Source organism: Lupinus angustifolius, unplaced genomic scaffold (assembly GCF_001865875.1).
Source record: "Lupinus angustifolius cultivar Tanjil unplaced genomic scaffold, LupAngTanjil_v1.0 Scaffold_1_427, whole genome shotgun sequence".
Lineage (NCBI taxonomy): Eukaryota > Viridiplantae > Streptophyta > Magnoliopsida > Fabales > Fabaceae > Lupinus > Lupinus angustifolius.
Window position 1 is genome coordinate 1 of NW_017715752.1, and position 16,612 is coordinate 16,612.

The following is a 16,612-nucleotide window of genomic DNA, read 5'->3' on the forward strand; positions in this document are numbered from 1 at the left end:
CGTTGTGCCTTCCTCTCTCTCTCTCTCTCTCTCTCTCTCTCTCTCTCTCTCTCTCTCCTTATCTTCCATTACCCCTTTTCAGATTCCATTTTGCGCCAACCTCTATTTTTCTCACCGCTTAATTTCTCTTCCCCACTTCATTTTTTTCGATCTAGGGTTTCCAATTTCTCATCTTTATTGCTTATCTGCAACGCTTCCTCTTTTAAATACCCCTTTTGCTGATTCCTGTGTTCTAGGGCTTCTGATTTGTTCTTCAATTCGGTCTATAAAATTTGATCAATTCCGTTTTTTTTCTTTCTGGGGTTCGATTCTTAAATAAAAAAAGATATTTTTTTTCTGGGTTTCTGTTGTTAGAATCAATGGGTAGCCCTGAAGAATTTGTATCTTCGTTGAAGCAATACGGTGTAACGAAACCCATTTCAACGGCTGGGCCAATGGGTGCTGATTTGCAAAAGACTAAGGAGTTAGAGAAGGTTCATCTATTTTATTTTTATTTGATTGATGCAAAATTGAATTTTCCCATTTTGTACATAGTTATAAGGTAATTTTTACTGAGTTTTTTTGTTGGTGGGAAAGTTTCTTGTTGATTCAGGTCTTTATGAGACTAATGAAGAAGCAGCAAAGAGAGAAGAGGTTCTTCACCGTCTTGGACAGGTAGAGATTAGAGAAGGAGTTATCCTTTGATTATTCTTCATTGTTATTTGCAATTACATGTTTTAAGCGATGATGATCTTTGGTATGGAGGAGCTTAGTTCAATTATTAATGAATCTTGTGTTGAACGAGTGGACATACTAGACAAGTTAGAATTAGGAATCAATGCATTAGGGAGAAAATTAAGGTAACTTTATTGTAGGAAAGATGGTCGAATTGCGCCTTAGAGGCAGTTCGAATATGTGTGGAGGAGACCATTAGAAGCCCTCTCTAAGGAGAATAGATCAATAGGAGGTTAATACAATTTCTAGAGGCTGAGGCTAAGAAAAATAAAATAAAAATCATAGGAGAATCAATTAGGAGAGATTTAGAAATCAATGCTCTATCAATGGACATGATTTATGATAGAGCATTATGGCGTTATTCAATCCATGTAGCAGACTCCACTTAGTGGAACTAAGACTTGATTGTTGTTGTTACTTCATATTGTTGTGCTACAAATTGTATAACCAAAGTCGTGTATTTTGTTTTGCTTATAATTTATTCAGGTAGTAAAAGCATGGGTGAAGCAAATTACCTGTCTAAGACGATACACTGATCAGATGGTGGAAGATGCAAATGCTGTCATAATGACTTTTGGTTCTTATCGACTTGGCGTGAGTTTGCTTGTCCCCTATGATTGGCATTTGCACCGTCTTGCTTTAACTTGTTGCTGTTCATTTAAACGGTTCATTTAAGAGAGCTTTGTACACTGTTTTCGAAATACTATAATCTTGTTTTGTGGGAGATTTAAGGGATTTTGATTGCTAATACCGTTATTACTCCTAAGCCAAACCTACCAACATATTATCTGTGTCTTTTGTTTATTTGAGGATTAAAATCTTCCATTGAATTATTTTTATTATGCAGGTTCATGGTCCTGGTGCTGACTTAGACACTTTATGTATTGGGCCATCCTATGTGAACCGCGAGGTAGATTTAGAGTGCAATAGCTTTTGAATATGTGTCATAAAATCATTGTCATTTTTCTTGTCTAATTTTTCATAATTCTTCAGGAGGATTTTTTCTTCACATTGCATGACATTTTAGCTAACATGGACGAAGTTACTGAATTGCAACCAGTTCCAGATGCTCATGTACCAGTTATGAAATTTAAGTTTGATGGAATATCAATTGACCTGCTGTATGCAAGTATCTCTTGCTTAGTTGTACCTGAAGTAAGTGAATCAATTTTCAATTTCTATTTATTCCTTAATCCAAATAATCTTCTAGATGAAAGGTGCTATCATACTTTTGTGCTAGTGACCTGTATCAAGGTTTGTTTTAGGTTCTCTGTTATATATTTTGGAACTTTTTTTTTGTTTCCATTTGATGAACAGGACTTGGATATAGCTGATATCTCTGTTTTGCACAATGTTGATGAGCCTACTGTCCGAAGTCTGAATGGGTGTAGGGTGGCAGATCAAATTCTAAAGCTTGTTCCAAATGTCGAGGTGATTTTATTTCCTTCTTGCTTGTTTCTGATTATGCTAATTCTCCTGTCACTTGTTATTTGGTGTCCCATAAATATTTCCACTCATTTAACTTCAACTCATTTAAATTATAGCACTTCAGAACAGCACTTCGTTGCTTGAAGTTTTGGGCCAAGAGGCGAGGCATTTATTCCAATGTGAGTGGTGTTTTGTTTTTTTCCTTCTCACAAATCATGTTAAGTCATTTGCATACTTTGAATCTCCACAAATATGATTAATTGTTAGCTTTTCATGAATATCTGTCATTTTAATGTTTGTTCATTTATAGGTGACGGGATTTCTTGGTGGTGTTAACTTGGCACTTCTTGTAGCTCGAGTTTGCCAATTGTATCCTAATGCAATTCCTAGCATGCTTGTCTCTCGATTCTTTAGGGTGTATACACAGTGGCGCTGGCCAAATCCTGTCATGTTATGTCCAATAGAGGAGAATGAGCTTGGTTTTTCTGTTTGGGATCCTCGTAGAAATCCTCGGGATCGTACTCATCACATGCCAATTATCACTCCAGCTTATCCTTGTATGAATTCTAGTTATAATGTTTCGACAAGCACCCTTCGTGTTATGATGGAGCAATTCCAATACGGCAACAGGATTTGTGGGGTAATAATTGCCTTGTAGAATTTTCTAGAATTATTTTATATTTTAAGACTCGTTTGCTATTAAGAATTGATGCCTATTCTTTTATTGAACAATCCAGGAAATAGAACTGAATAAAGTTCATTGGAATGCACTGTTTGAGTCATACGTTTTCTTTGAAAGCTATAAAAACTATTTGCAAGTTGACATAGTTGCTGCTGATGTTGATGATTTACGTGCCTGGAAAGGTTGGGTTGAATCACGTCTTCGGCAGCTGACTTTGATGGTATGTTCTTTTACTCATGGTGGTGAAATGATGGCAATTTTAAAGTGGTTGTTTAATTATACAGTCTGCAACGATAGTCCCCAACTTGATTCTTTATTTAGACTTATCGATTGCATATTCTATTGGCAGATTGAGCGTGACACTCTTGGGAAGTTGCAGTGTCATCCCTATCCTCACGAATATGTGGATACTTCAAGGCAGTGTGCACATTCTTCTTTCTTCATGGGCTTGCAGAGGAAGCAGGGGGAGATTGTTCAAGAAGGTCAGCAATTTGATATACGTGGAACAGTGGAAGAATTTCGGCATTCTGTTAATATGTACATGTTCTGGAGACCGGGGATGGACATTCATGTCTCTCATGTTCGTAGAAGGCAAATCCCTTCCTATGTGTTTCCTGATGGTTATAAACGACTTCGACCATCAAGACCAACACCACAAATGGATAGTTCTCCTAAATCATTTAATGAAAATGAGGTTTCTGGGGCTGAACATCGAGAGAGAAACCATAAGAGGAAGCATGATGGCAGGGTAGGTGTGAAGCAGAATGTTGTACTGAAAAAACAAGCATCGAGTCCTCCTGCTGATGGCGTGGCAAAAAGCAACCCGTGCCTGGGTTCTGTTGATGCTGTATCTGACCGTCACGAGTTGACCAATGCAGAGAGTGTTAATTTGTCAAACAACAAGCAAGACGAGTTGAATAGGATACAGTCTCCTGAACCTGAATGTGCATCAAATTCTAGTGTGATTACATCTGTTACAAGTGGTGGTGGTTCTCCTGAAGATGTTGGATCTGCATCAGTTTCAGGTTGTGTTGAGGATAACGCCAGCGGTGTTGAGGGGATGATAAATGGCAGGTTTGAGGATACCACTTATGGAGCAGATTCTGTTATACATGTGGAAACTGTGGTGGCCCCGAAAGATGAAGTATTACAAGAAGCACTACATGAACAGATGGAGGTTTTGGCTTTCAATTCCTTTCAAACTTTCATTTTCTTTTAATTTGTGGCTTGATTTGTTTCTCATGTTGCCTTATTACTATTACAGTATGCAGCCATTTTGATCAGTTCTTATTTTCCTCATATTATTACTATTACTAAGTATAGGATTGTGCCGCCACTTGCACTGGTGTGCAAGGTTTTCCGCCAAGTACTGTAAAGCCAAACTGCAATGACTGCATTAGCTTTCGGCGAAGCGTGATATTTTCCCAAAAACATAAAATCTAAGTATTGAACATGTAACTTTAGGTCTCCATGGTTGCTCTACCATCTTAGCTTAATAAGAAATAAGGGGGGGTGTTAATGCTTGTGTCAAATGCTTTGCATGTATTATTAGCTTTTATGGATTATGTTTCATTTTTCGAAGTTACTATGGATTATGTTGTAGACTGACCAATTCACCCGTCTTCTTTTTTGGGTTTTTTATGTGAAGCCGAATGCATTACTAGGGATGGTTACTGATTCCGAGGCAGGAATTAACTCAGAAACTTTAGAAAAGCCAGTGATAAGGCATGCTCTATTTGTAACTATCATTTTCATTATAGCTTTCCTATCTGTATTCTCTCTTTATGCATACCCTTGTGATTTTATCTGTAACAGGAGATTGAGTCCAGCATCGACGGCGAACGCAGTATGCATTCGATAAAGAGGAGAGAAAGCCAGCAGCGCCGGTAAGTTCTAGTTTAAATGCTGGCTTTCATTTCTCTTAAATTTTTTCAGGCTCTCTTTGGTCATTCAAGATTTATAAATCTGGAACTATAGCCATTGAAGTTGAGAAAGCTTAGGCTGGAAACTCACCATGTCCTATATTGTGCATTATGGTGCCTATGTTGTTGACTCTAAACTTCATTCCTTATGGTTGTTAGGACAATCCTTAACCTTATTAGAGGCATATTTAAAGGGCTTTATCTCCTTCAGTATTCTTTGCTATTTTGGTTTCTTTCTTTCTTTTACATTTTAGAGATAGAGTGACATAGGGAAAGGGTTGGTGGGGGAGGGGTTGACTTTTGTATTCTACTATGAAGAGGATAAACTCAGAGAGTAGCATATGAACTTCATAATGTATTGGTACTAACTACAATTTTTAATGTTTTATAAACTATTTGCTTTATTATATAGTGTATATATAGTAGTAGTTATGGTCTATCTCTTGTGAATGTTGTAGTATTGGAACTTAGCCAACAATGTTGTATGGTAAATTGGTTAAATGATAACAATATCATATTAAAATTATCAAAAGATACTTTTTATAAAATTGATATATTGACCAATTAAATTAATTGGATTGTATCTTTTTTGGGTACATATAATTAGAACATATATAGATACAAATTATAAAATAGTTTTCAATCTAATCTTTTAACAAATAAATAAAAATAGAACAACTTCTACTTTTTTTTATTTTTCAACTTTAAAATGTAGAGAGTATAGACAAGGAGTGGGAAATTTTTGTGTGCATATGATGTTCTCTCTTAATACATAATTCAATTATTCACCATCCGATTTTTTTGTTTACTTAAATACTCCGGGGGTTGAATGATAGGTAATGTAGGAATAAACTGAACCTATATGAAATGAAAGAATATCATGACTTTTTCTACATGACCATGAAACTAGATTAAAAAAATACCATGAAGTGTGCTTAAATAAAGATTTAAAAATGTAGTGTATAGTGTCAATTGAGTTGGTTTAGTTACCAACGGGCGTTGGTTCAAGTGGTACATGCTTGATTCCCCTTAAGCAAGAACCCGGATTTGAGTCTTGTGGATGGAAAAAATGCCCGTTGGGAGAGTTAGCTTCACTTACCTGTGGATGTGCCCGCGTGGATGTGCCCGCTTGAACAGGATTGCCTCCAGTGCGAGGATACATGTGGAAACCAAAAAAAATTGAGTTGGTTTAGTTGACATGAGTCATGAATTATGATGCTCATTAGTCATAACGTGTTTCACACTTTTCCTATTTCCTCCGCCATTGGAACTAGTCCTTGGATAAAAATATTATACCATATAAAAAATAACTACAATTATTATTTCGTTCCTTATGTTGATTATTTTTTCAGTTTGTCTCTCAATTTTCTTAATCAAATTTATTCATCAGTTGAGTACCACTATTAAGGTTAATTTGTTTACTAAACAAAATAAGAGTGTAATATCTATGTGTTATTAGTATAAATTTCTATATATAGTTAACACAACATCTATTTTCACATGTATAACTTATATTTAAGATTGAATAATTATTGAATATGAATGATAAATAATGAAATTATTTAGAAATTAGAACTCACATTATTAGTGCATATTTCTCATAAATAATAATTATTTCTCTCATTCACACTTTTATTATCTTCTTGAGCACCATGTCCATTTTTGATTACTATTAAAAATTTATGTAAAGACAAATATATATATTTTTTTGGTGCTATTATTTATGACTGAATTTTAATCAGAATAAAACTTTTAACATGTCATTAAGATTTTATTAGTTGTCTTTGTATATGTACATTTTGTAAACACTCGATTTTGTCTGGTGAATAAAAAATGGTTTTATTAAGTGCAAACAAGTAAAATAATAAAAGTGTAAAAGTGGAAGAATGGAAAGGCAACTGGGCTCATTTCGGCTCTTTCAAATTAGGTTTGAAATCCTAATCTATCTCCCTTTATATTGTTAACTTAACAATGAGGTGTTACACTTAGCAACATACCTATTCTAAAAAATAAGAGGCAACTTTAGGGAACAAAAGAGAGACAAACCATTTTCAAAAAGAGGCAATCCTAGTGCCATCAAACCACATTGGGGCGACGTTGTCCTAATGAGCATGATTGTTATCTCCAACAATCAAAAGTAAAAATAATAATCTGTCTTCGTCCAACTTGGGAGATGATGTTGTTCCTATCTGCTATTGGTATTCTCTGTAGAGCTCTGCTACTCATGATTATTCTATATCAAACATCCAAGGGCACTAGTTAGTGTTCGCATTCATCTTATTTTTTAGTTTTTCTCTTTTTTATTTATTTTGTTTGCCAATGTTAATAGTACTATCCTTATTCTAGTTTGACATTATCCATATTACATGTTTGATATTGTCATATTGTGTATGTCTATTTTGTAGTTGTTTGGTAATAACTTCAATGTTATTCTCATTTGGGGTTAATAATACTGTATTCACTATTTGACCAAGTCATGAATAAGTTACAATTTGATTTTTAGTTTAAGTATATAAATTTTTATTATTGTTTTTGTTATGTTTGCTCTTCTTTTTATTTATGTTATTTACTTATTGTACAAACAAAAGAATATTATAATAAAAAATGAAATTAAATTAATAATCTTAAAAAGCAATATAAAGTAGTATACTTTAGGATTAATGTCTTGTCGTGCTACTTTATGTTATCTAAACATGATAAAATAATACACTATAGGTCTTGTACATTGTTGCCTTTCTTTAGCTTATTATTATTTTCTAAATAAATTTTAAAAACAAGATAAAGTAGCCTATTATAAGCCTTGTATCTTGCGTTTTACTTCATCTTGCTAATTTTTTTTAAATAATTTTAAAAGCAATGTAAAGTAGTGCATTATAGGACAAATGTCTTGCCGCACTACTTTATGTTGTCTAAAGCATTGTGAAGTAGTGCACTATAAACCTTGTGCCTTATCACATTATTTTATCTTGTTATATTTTCTAAATAAAATTTAAGAAGCAAGGTGAGGTAGTCCGCTTTAGGAATTGTGCCTTGTAGCGTTACCTTGTGTTGCTAATACTTCAAATGATTTTTAAAAGCGGGGTAGCTCACTATAGGTCTTGTGTCTTTTCACACTATTTTATGTTGTCTAAAACAAGGAGATGAAGTGCACTACATGATCAGTGTCTTGTAGCGTTACCTCACCTTGTTATTTTTAAAAATAATTTAATGGAAGCAACGTAAAGTAGTGCACTATTGGACTAGCGCCTTGTTGTGTTACTTTATGTTGTCTAAAATAAGAAGAGGTAATGCACTATAGGACTAGTGTCTTGTTACCTCATCTTGTTAGTTTTTTTTTTTAAAAATAATTTAATAAAAGTAATGTAAAGTAGTGCACTATAGGATTAGTGTCTTGCACACTTTATGTTGTCGAAGCAATGATAGGTAGTGCACTATATGACTAGTATCTTGTCTCATTACACCATCTTGTTAATTTTTTAAAATAATTTAATAAAAACAAGGTGAGGTAGCCCACTATAGGCCTCGTGCCTTTTCGCGTTATCTTACCTTGTTAGCTTTATAAAAATAAAATAAAATATATCAACTAATCAACCATTTTCTAAAAGAACTAGTAACATTGATTTCTCTATTGCATATAGAAATATGTAGGAGTAGATACGTCTCTGTCAGACACAAAAAAATAATATATTTTTTTGTCTTTCTTTTGTGCAATAATATGAGGGTAAAATTAATGTTTTGAAGAGATATCCACCTTATACCATTTCTAACAAGCGGTATGAGGTTTCTAACACCTTCCTAATCCATAACTAACTCCCGAACTTACTTTTTCTCTATGAGTAGATCAATCCTTATTTTTAAATTGGTTTATCATGTTTTCCCTCTAAAAACATCAATAGTGTCTCTATTACATTTATTTGCATTATTCTCGTTGTGCCCACAAAAGGTGGGTAGCGACAACATGGCGACTCCGCTGGAGATAGCTGAAAGTCAAGTCTTTTATGATTAATTATGTGGATATTTTATTTCCTTATTTTAATTTTACAATTTATTTTTGTTTTTGTTACTTTTTTAGCCACGTGTATATATTGAACTATTGTATATAGAACTTGTACTTTTCTCCTATATGCAGGTCTTGAGGTGGTTTATTGAATTTTTATGCATTTTTTGTTGTTAATATTTGTATACTTCCTCACACACTTCACATATCATGCATTGTTCTTTCGATTGTCTACCATGTCTATTTACCTATTGTGTAATGATACATTAGCTTGTCATTGTTGGCCCTCCGTGCATATTTCGATATTGCGCTATTGTATCATTCAGTTGTTATTGTGTATTATATATATGCCCTTCATGATGTCTCGTACATCTTTGTGTATCCTGGTTGTCAGCTTCCATTATGACTACAATCCTGGAACCTAGAGGAAGTCTAGTACCACATAATCCTACATATATGGACATAGTACATTGCCTTATGGTTGGCCTTTTAGACCTGGAATAAACTTTGTAGGATCAAATACCCTTCTGTAAGAAACGAAAGTATACATTTTTTATTTCATATTTGTCATGAAGTTGAGAAAACTTTCATCTCGCAATTATAGTGACTCACCATTACATGAGCTTGAGTGATGTAAGGATACCACTACACTTGGGTATTCTTATACCATGATGGAAAGCTTGAAAATATCATTTCATAATAGCATCAACATCCATGTCATACATTCATATATAAAAAAGGAAAAAAATATATTTCATACAAGCATTCATTTTGTTACATACATGTTATGCACCCACAAAAAAAGAGAAAAACGATCATTTTATACAAGCATTCATTTTATTACATACATGTCATGCACAAAAAATAAGTCATTTCATACAATCATACATTCTATTACTTGTATGAATGTCCACATAAAAAAAAAAGTGAAACAATGAAAAAGAAAAAAACTTTATTTTGTGCCCGCATATTTTACATCCGAAAAAAATGACTCACGTCTCGTGTACATCATATCACTTATGTAAAGGGCATGCATCAAATTATACATTCATTGCCTACACATGTGTGAAATGACTAGCATTATAATATATTTTTAGATCCTTTATCAACTGATGTCCCATTCTATATATTATAAGACCATGAATACTCAACAGAACAAATGCAATCATATTGTGGGGCCTGCATGCTTTCTCTGTGACTATCCTCAACCACTATACGATATAGAGGGGTTATAATCCTAGAAAATAGTTGTGAGATTGACAACTTGTTATATGGAAATTCTTGTTTGATAACAAAAATAGTTTCAATAACTCAAAATAATTTATTCAACCAAACTCTGGGAGTTACAAGTTTAAATTGGAATCATTATGTGGCATAGGAAAAGAAATACTAATCAAACTCACAATTTCAACAACAGAGCTTGAGCCAAAATAAAGGCTAACAAATGACATATCGAGAATCTAGGTGTTGAGATAGATGAGAATATCTACACATCACTATCATTACCTTAGAGGAAGTTGTTCATGAAAAATGTCATCCATCCTAATGAAGACAATAATAATATCAAAATTGGTAGTCTGAATAAGTAATTGATTTAGATGCATAATAATAATTTGATTATTTTGTAATTCAAATGCTTTGAATTTTCTTCGAACTTATATTTTTGTAACTTGAGAGAATATCATAGTGAATTTTCATGACCATCTAATGTTTCTTTTATTTCATCCATTTTTATCATCTCCATTATCACCTATTTACCTTTTTCCATACCATCATGAACATCCATATTTGTGTCTAATTTCTTTTGCCGATTTTTCACAAATCAATACATGTATTAGAATTTTGTAGAGACTTTGTCTAGTTTAGGATACTTGAAAATTTATCAATTGATTCTTTTTTGGCACCTAATAATGATCTCATTGAGTTTGGTGATGTATTAGAGGGTCGAGGAATAAAGGAAGAGGTAATGAAACATTTGGAGTAGAATCCTCACCACTAAATACCAGAGGACGATTGATGAATACACCATCACCACCAAAAGGGTTGGTAGAACCCATAGTGATATATCCCTCGAATCAATGTAGTTAGCGGCCAAGCTAGCTAGTACTATCGTACTAGCTCAAATACCACTTGTTGGATATGATCAGAATATAAACACACCAAGAGGGGGTGAATAGGTGCAACACAATCAAATTATCACTTTTCCGGTTTTTACAAAATTCTGAAAAATCACTAGTTTAATCGAATAATCAATGACATAATCGATTATTGATAGTTATGTCTTAATTTATTAAAAACTATTTTAATCGGTTATTCTGACAGTTAGGTTTCTTGAAAAACATAATATTTTCAACAGAAAACTCGAACAATTCAATCTTTGCAAACGTATACTGCTTAATCAGGTTATGAACAATTAATGTAACACAATTAAGCTATTCAAGAATCAATGTGAAATGTAAAGACTTGAAATGTAAAATACATAAGGGAAGAGAAACAAGAAGAACTAATTTTTATCCTGATTCATTTGCTGTCCACTTATAAACTACATCCAGGCCTCTCGTTTAAAAAGAGATATTTTTCTTCACTAACAAACGAAGTATATTAAATTACAAGCATGCTTCCAATTACACTTTTACAAACGCTTCCTTCTTAGATCTAGAGCCAAGCTACACAATTTGACTTCCGACACACACCTTTCGGATACTCCACACCTATTTATTGTGTAGCCCTAACCGATTCTTGCTCTCAACTAAGACCTTTGTGAAATGGTGAAGACTCTACATCCTAACCTCAGCTAGGACAATTTTTCTTCTAAACTCTTTAAATTTGTTGTCTCAACATATTTTCAAGTTACAAGCACCTAAATATGCCAATATGAATAAGTAACACTCAATCTCAAACCTAATCATAAAATCTCAAAGACCTAATAGAAAATGTGGATTTATGCAAGGTTTGTATGAAAAAGAATTTTACAATTGAATACTCAAAAATTACTTCTGAAAAAGCTTTTTCTTCTAATCCCTATTATGCACAAGAAACACTTAAACTTTTGCAAAAAACTATTTTCCAGATTGAACTCTTGAATTTTTTTGAATCTCTCTATTTACTTATGGGTAAAAGTACAACTTTTATAGTAAATTCAATTTAACCGATCTTAATCGATTATCACTAAACTTAATCGATTAATGTTTGTTAAAAATAACACGTTTTCTTTAGTAAGTATATTAAATCAGTTAAGCTCTAGTATAACCAATTAACGAGGCTAAGAGCTTCAAACTAATAGCTACCGTAATTTAGTTAATTGATCCATAAAAACATTTAATCGATTAACGAGTTCTAAAGACTACTTAATCGACTAAACTGTATCTTTAATCAATTAATCAGTGTTAACCAAAAGTTTATATTCCACTTATGCAAGATAAAACCTTCTAAATGATGTATACTCATGCAATGGATAATTAAAAAAAAAATTCAGTTTTAATACACTGAAATCATGTATGCTCAAGTGAAGTGCATACATACTATCTATTAAGGATGGATGGTTATAATTTTTAAGTTTTATTTACCTTTTTAGCTTTGTGAGATTCCAATCCTAGGTTTACCTAACCTAGAATCAAACTAGACAATCATCTTAGAACGTCTAAAAATAAAAAAAAGACTTTCCTAATTCTAAATAACCTTAAGTCTTCGGCTTGTTGTTTGATAAATTGAGTCAACCTTCAAGATTTACTAAATTCACTGTCTTCATTAAAACTTTGTTGTAGATCGCATTGGTAAACTTTGACTCCTTTTGGAATATCAATCTGCCCCTTTTTGATGATGCCTAACTTTTTCCTGATTTACGCTTTGAAGCTTGATTTTGATCAACTTCTTTTGCTTAGGTTGTTATAAGACTGAGATTGCAACTAAGAGGGGTGGTGAATTAGTTGACTTAAAAATTATGACCACTTTTTCTGCAATATCAAGAGTTAAGAGCAGCGGAAATAATTTGGAGAAGAGAACAAATAAATAATTGAAGAGATAAAGGGAGAAGAGAGTACATTGGAATTTTATACTGGTTCACCTTCTTGTCCACCGAAGGCTACGTCTAGTACTCTTGCAACACAAGAGATTTTTCCACTAAAGATTATGAGTTGCAATTACAATATCTCACCACGAGATTTTTATGTACCTTACACACTCCTTAATGCTTATTCACTTTTGGAAAAAACCTTTCCAAGTGATTCTAATCCCCTTTCTTATCACACTCCATGAAAGAAAGTATTCTGCAATAATAATGAAGAATGTTCAACTGTGGCTGAATTACCTTTACAAGTATGAAAATGATGTAACTTGCAATCCAAACAACTCTTTAGTATACTTAGTAATAATGCTCTTTATAAGTTTGTACTTGAAACACTTTCACTTTAAGCAACTTCAGAAAAATCAACTTTGAAAGTTTAAGAACTTGTTGCAAAAAGTGCATAAAATAATTTCAGAATATGTGTAAGAGTTTTTGAAATTTGTATAAGAGTTGTGTATATATTGTGTGTTGTGATTGTGAGTTTTAATGCCTTTATATAGGCTTTCCAATCAGCCAAAATGTCTCTTTGAAAGGGTAGGAATTGATTAGAAAGAAAACATGTCTTTTGGGTTGAAACTCATTCACTTTGAATTTGAAAATCTGATGCAACAGCTCTCAGTAATAGATTACAACATTGAGTAATCGATTACTCAAGTTTTATGTCCACTAATAATTTATTTTCGAATTAGAGTAATCGATTACAACAAGTTGAGTAATCGGTTACTCAACTTTAATAACACTAGTAATATGTTACTCAAAGACAGTAATTGATTACTCTGATATTTAAGGTTGATAACTCTTTTCTCACACTCGTAACCTGTTACTTAGATGAAGTAAATCGTGACACACTATTTTTGAATTTTTTTAAGTATTTTAAAGTGTTTCAATTTTCTTATAAAAATAGTTTGAACATTACTACTATTGTATAATCAAGAGTATAAGATAGAAGTACCTATTTCGACTTAGACTAAAAGTCTTGAATATCTTGAAGCTTGAATCTTCATTGTCTTTATAAGTATTCTTCCTTTTCTTCTTTTTGGTGATGTTGGTGTCTTCATCAAAATCGTGCCAAGGTCAGGAGCAAGATCTTCTTCACAATTGTGAATAAGTTGTGTTAATATAGCACAACCCCCCTCACTTAGTACTCCCCCTTACTTCATTATTTAAGATAAGATAGGATTGTTACGGAAGCATGAATAACAACCTGCAAAACTTCAAACAAAACTTTGTCCCCCTTTTGGCATAATCGAAAAGAAATTTCATAAAGTATAACCAAAAGAAAGGAAAGAATACTGATTTATGTTGAATTTAATCGATTAAGGGAGTTATTAATGGATTAAATACAATTTAGAAACTTGAACAAGTGCACACAGTCTGCAGTTGATCGATTAATGTATGCATTTAATCGATTAATCATATTTAAATTAACAGTTCTAGATGGCAGTGGACATGTTTTAACAAATCATTACATTTGAGTTGATCAAATTGTTAAAATATCACACATATATATATAATAAACCAACCATTCATCAAAGTCATAGATTTGCATCACATAGTTCGAAAATTAAAACATCATAGTAAATGAGAAACACATGATAATCCAAGCAAAAGTTCAACCATAATCATACTTATGTCAGAAAGTAAATCAACAATAAACCATAACCAAAGAAACATAACCACACACACTAAAGCTTAATCTACCTTAGGCATTTCTAAGCTAAACTACTCTTGGGATGGAGGTGGTGATGGTGGAGTGTCCATCTTCTTCATTAGTTCGGCCCATTTAGAGCACAATAATCCATTTGCAATTGGGTCATCTTCCTCACCCTTATCAATTAAATTCATACCAACGACAATGTCATAAAGTTGTTGGAACTTTGCTTGAGATTTAATCATCTCATCAACCTTTGCATCTGTAGTTTGTTATTGCTTTTGCATAATATCCAAAGTTTCCATGATTGAACCAACTTGACTATTTATGGATTTAAATCCAGAGTCCATATGATCCTTCATTCGCTGTTCAAAATCAGCTAGCATTGCAGCTATGAGGGAGGAAGAGGGATTTCTTCTGTGAGTGGACCGTTTGGTGGTAGATGAACTGCCAATTTCACTCATGGTGGTTGTTTCGGGTGTTTGGTGATAGCTCTGATACCACTTATTGGGTATGATTAGAAAATAAACACACCTAGAGGGGGTGAATAGGTACAGAGTTCTTAAAAATCACCAGTTTAATTGAATAATCAAGGACTTAATCGATTATGGACAGCTACGTCTTAATCGATTGACAACTATTTTAATTGGTTATCCTCACAGTTAGGTTTCTTGAAAAATAGAATCTTTTCAACAAAAAAATCGAACAATTCAATCTTTACAAACTTGTACTGCTTAATCCGATTATGAACAATTAATGTAACAAAATTAAGCTATTCATTAATCAATGTGAAATGTAAAGACTTGAAATGTAAAAGAGATAAGGGAAGAGAAACAAGAATAACAAATTTTTGTCCTGGTTCGTTTGCGGGTCCACTTGCAAACTACATCCATGTCTCCCAATTAATATTGGAGATTTTTCTTCACTAAGAAACAAAGTAATATTCAATTACAAGCACACATCCCTTTACATTTTCACAAATGCTTCCTTCTTAGATCTAGAGCCAAGCTACACGATTTGACTTCTAACACGCCTCTTTCGGATACTCCACACCTATTTGCGGTGTAGCCCCCATCCGATTCTTGCTCTCAACTAAGACCTTTATGAAATGATGAAGACTCTACAACCTAATCTCAGCTAGGACAAATTTTCTTCTAAACTCTTTAAATTTGTTGTCTCAACATTTTTTCATGTTACAACACCTAAATGTGCCAATATGAACAAGTAACACTCAATCTCAAACCTAATCAGAAAATCTCACAAGACCTAATAGAAAATGTGGATTTATGCGAGGTTTGTATGAAAAATAATTTTACAATTGAATGCTCAAAAATTACTTCCAAATAAGCTTTTTCTTCTAATCCCTATTATAACAAGAAACACTTAAACTTTTGCAGAACACTATTTTCCAGATTGAACTCTTGAATTTTTTTGAATCTCTCTCTCTTTGCTTATGGGTAAAATTATAGATTTTATAGTAAATTCAATTTAACTAATCTTTATCGATTATCAATAAACTTAATTGATTAACGTTTGTTAAAAATAACACATTTTATTTAGTAAGTATATTTAATCAATTAAGATATGGTATAATCGATTAACGAGGCTAAGAGCTTCAAACCAGTAGCTACTGTTATTCAATTAATTGATCCATAAAAATATTTAATCGATTAACGAGTTCTTAATACTACTTAATCGATTAAACTGTATCTTTATTCAATTAATCAGTGCTAACCAAAAGTTTAGATTCCATTTATGCAAGGTAAAACCTTCTAAATGATGTATGCTCATGCAATGACTGATTTCAAAACCATATTTAGTTTTAATGCACTAAAATCATGTATGCACAAGTGAAGTGCATGCATACTATCTATTAAGGATAAATGATACTCATTTTTAAGTTTTATTTACCTTTTAAGCTTTGTGAGATTCTCATCCTAGGTTTACGTAACCTAGACTCAAACTAGGCAATCATTTTAGGACGTCTAAAAATAAAAAGACTTTCCTAATTCTAAATGACATTGAGTCAGCGGCTTGTTATTTGATAAGTTGAGTAAATCTTCAAGCTTTACTAAATTTGTTGTCTTCATCAAAACTTTGTTGTAGATCACACTTGTAAACTTTGACTCCTCTTACAATATCAGAAGTTGTGCGA

The 16,612-nt window shown here is 32.7% G+C and overlaps 1 protein-coding gene across 2 annotated transcripts; it reads left to right on the forward strand.

The window, feature by feature from the left end:
• The first annotated feature begins 6 nt into the window (after window positions 1-6).
• Window positions 7-5,139, forward strand: LOC109336923 (nuclear poly(A) polymerase 4-like). Of its 2 annotated transcripts, XM_019573759.1 has the most exons (12): window positions 7-473; window positions 577-654; window positions 1,201-1,308; window positions 1,562-1,624; window positions 1,708-1,869; window positions 2,032-2,145; window positions 2,259-2,321; window positions 2,453-2,782; window positions 2,880-3,044; window positions 3,174-4,001; window positions 4,473-4,549; window positions 4,640-5,139. In XM_019573759.1, exons 1-12 carry the CDS (start codon window positions 360-362, stop codon window positions 4,683-4,685), a joined length of 2,148 nt encoding a protein of 715 aa, XP_019429304.1. In that variant the 5' UTR covers window positions 7-359; the 3' UTR covers window positions 4,686-5,139. The 2 variants fall into 2 exon arrangements, with proteins under 2 accessions (XP_019429304.1, XP_019429303.1); XM_019573758.1 differs by having other exon boundaries at window positions 4,473-5,139.
• The last annotated feature ends 11,473 nt before the right edge of the window (window positions 5,140-16,612 follow it).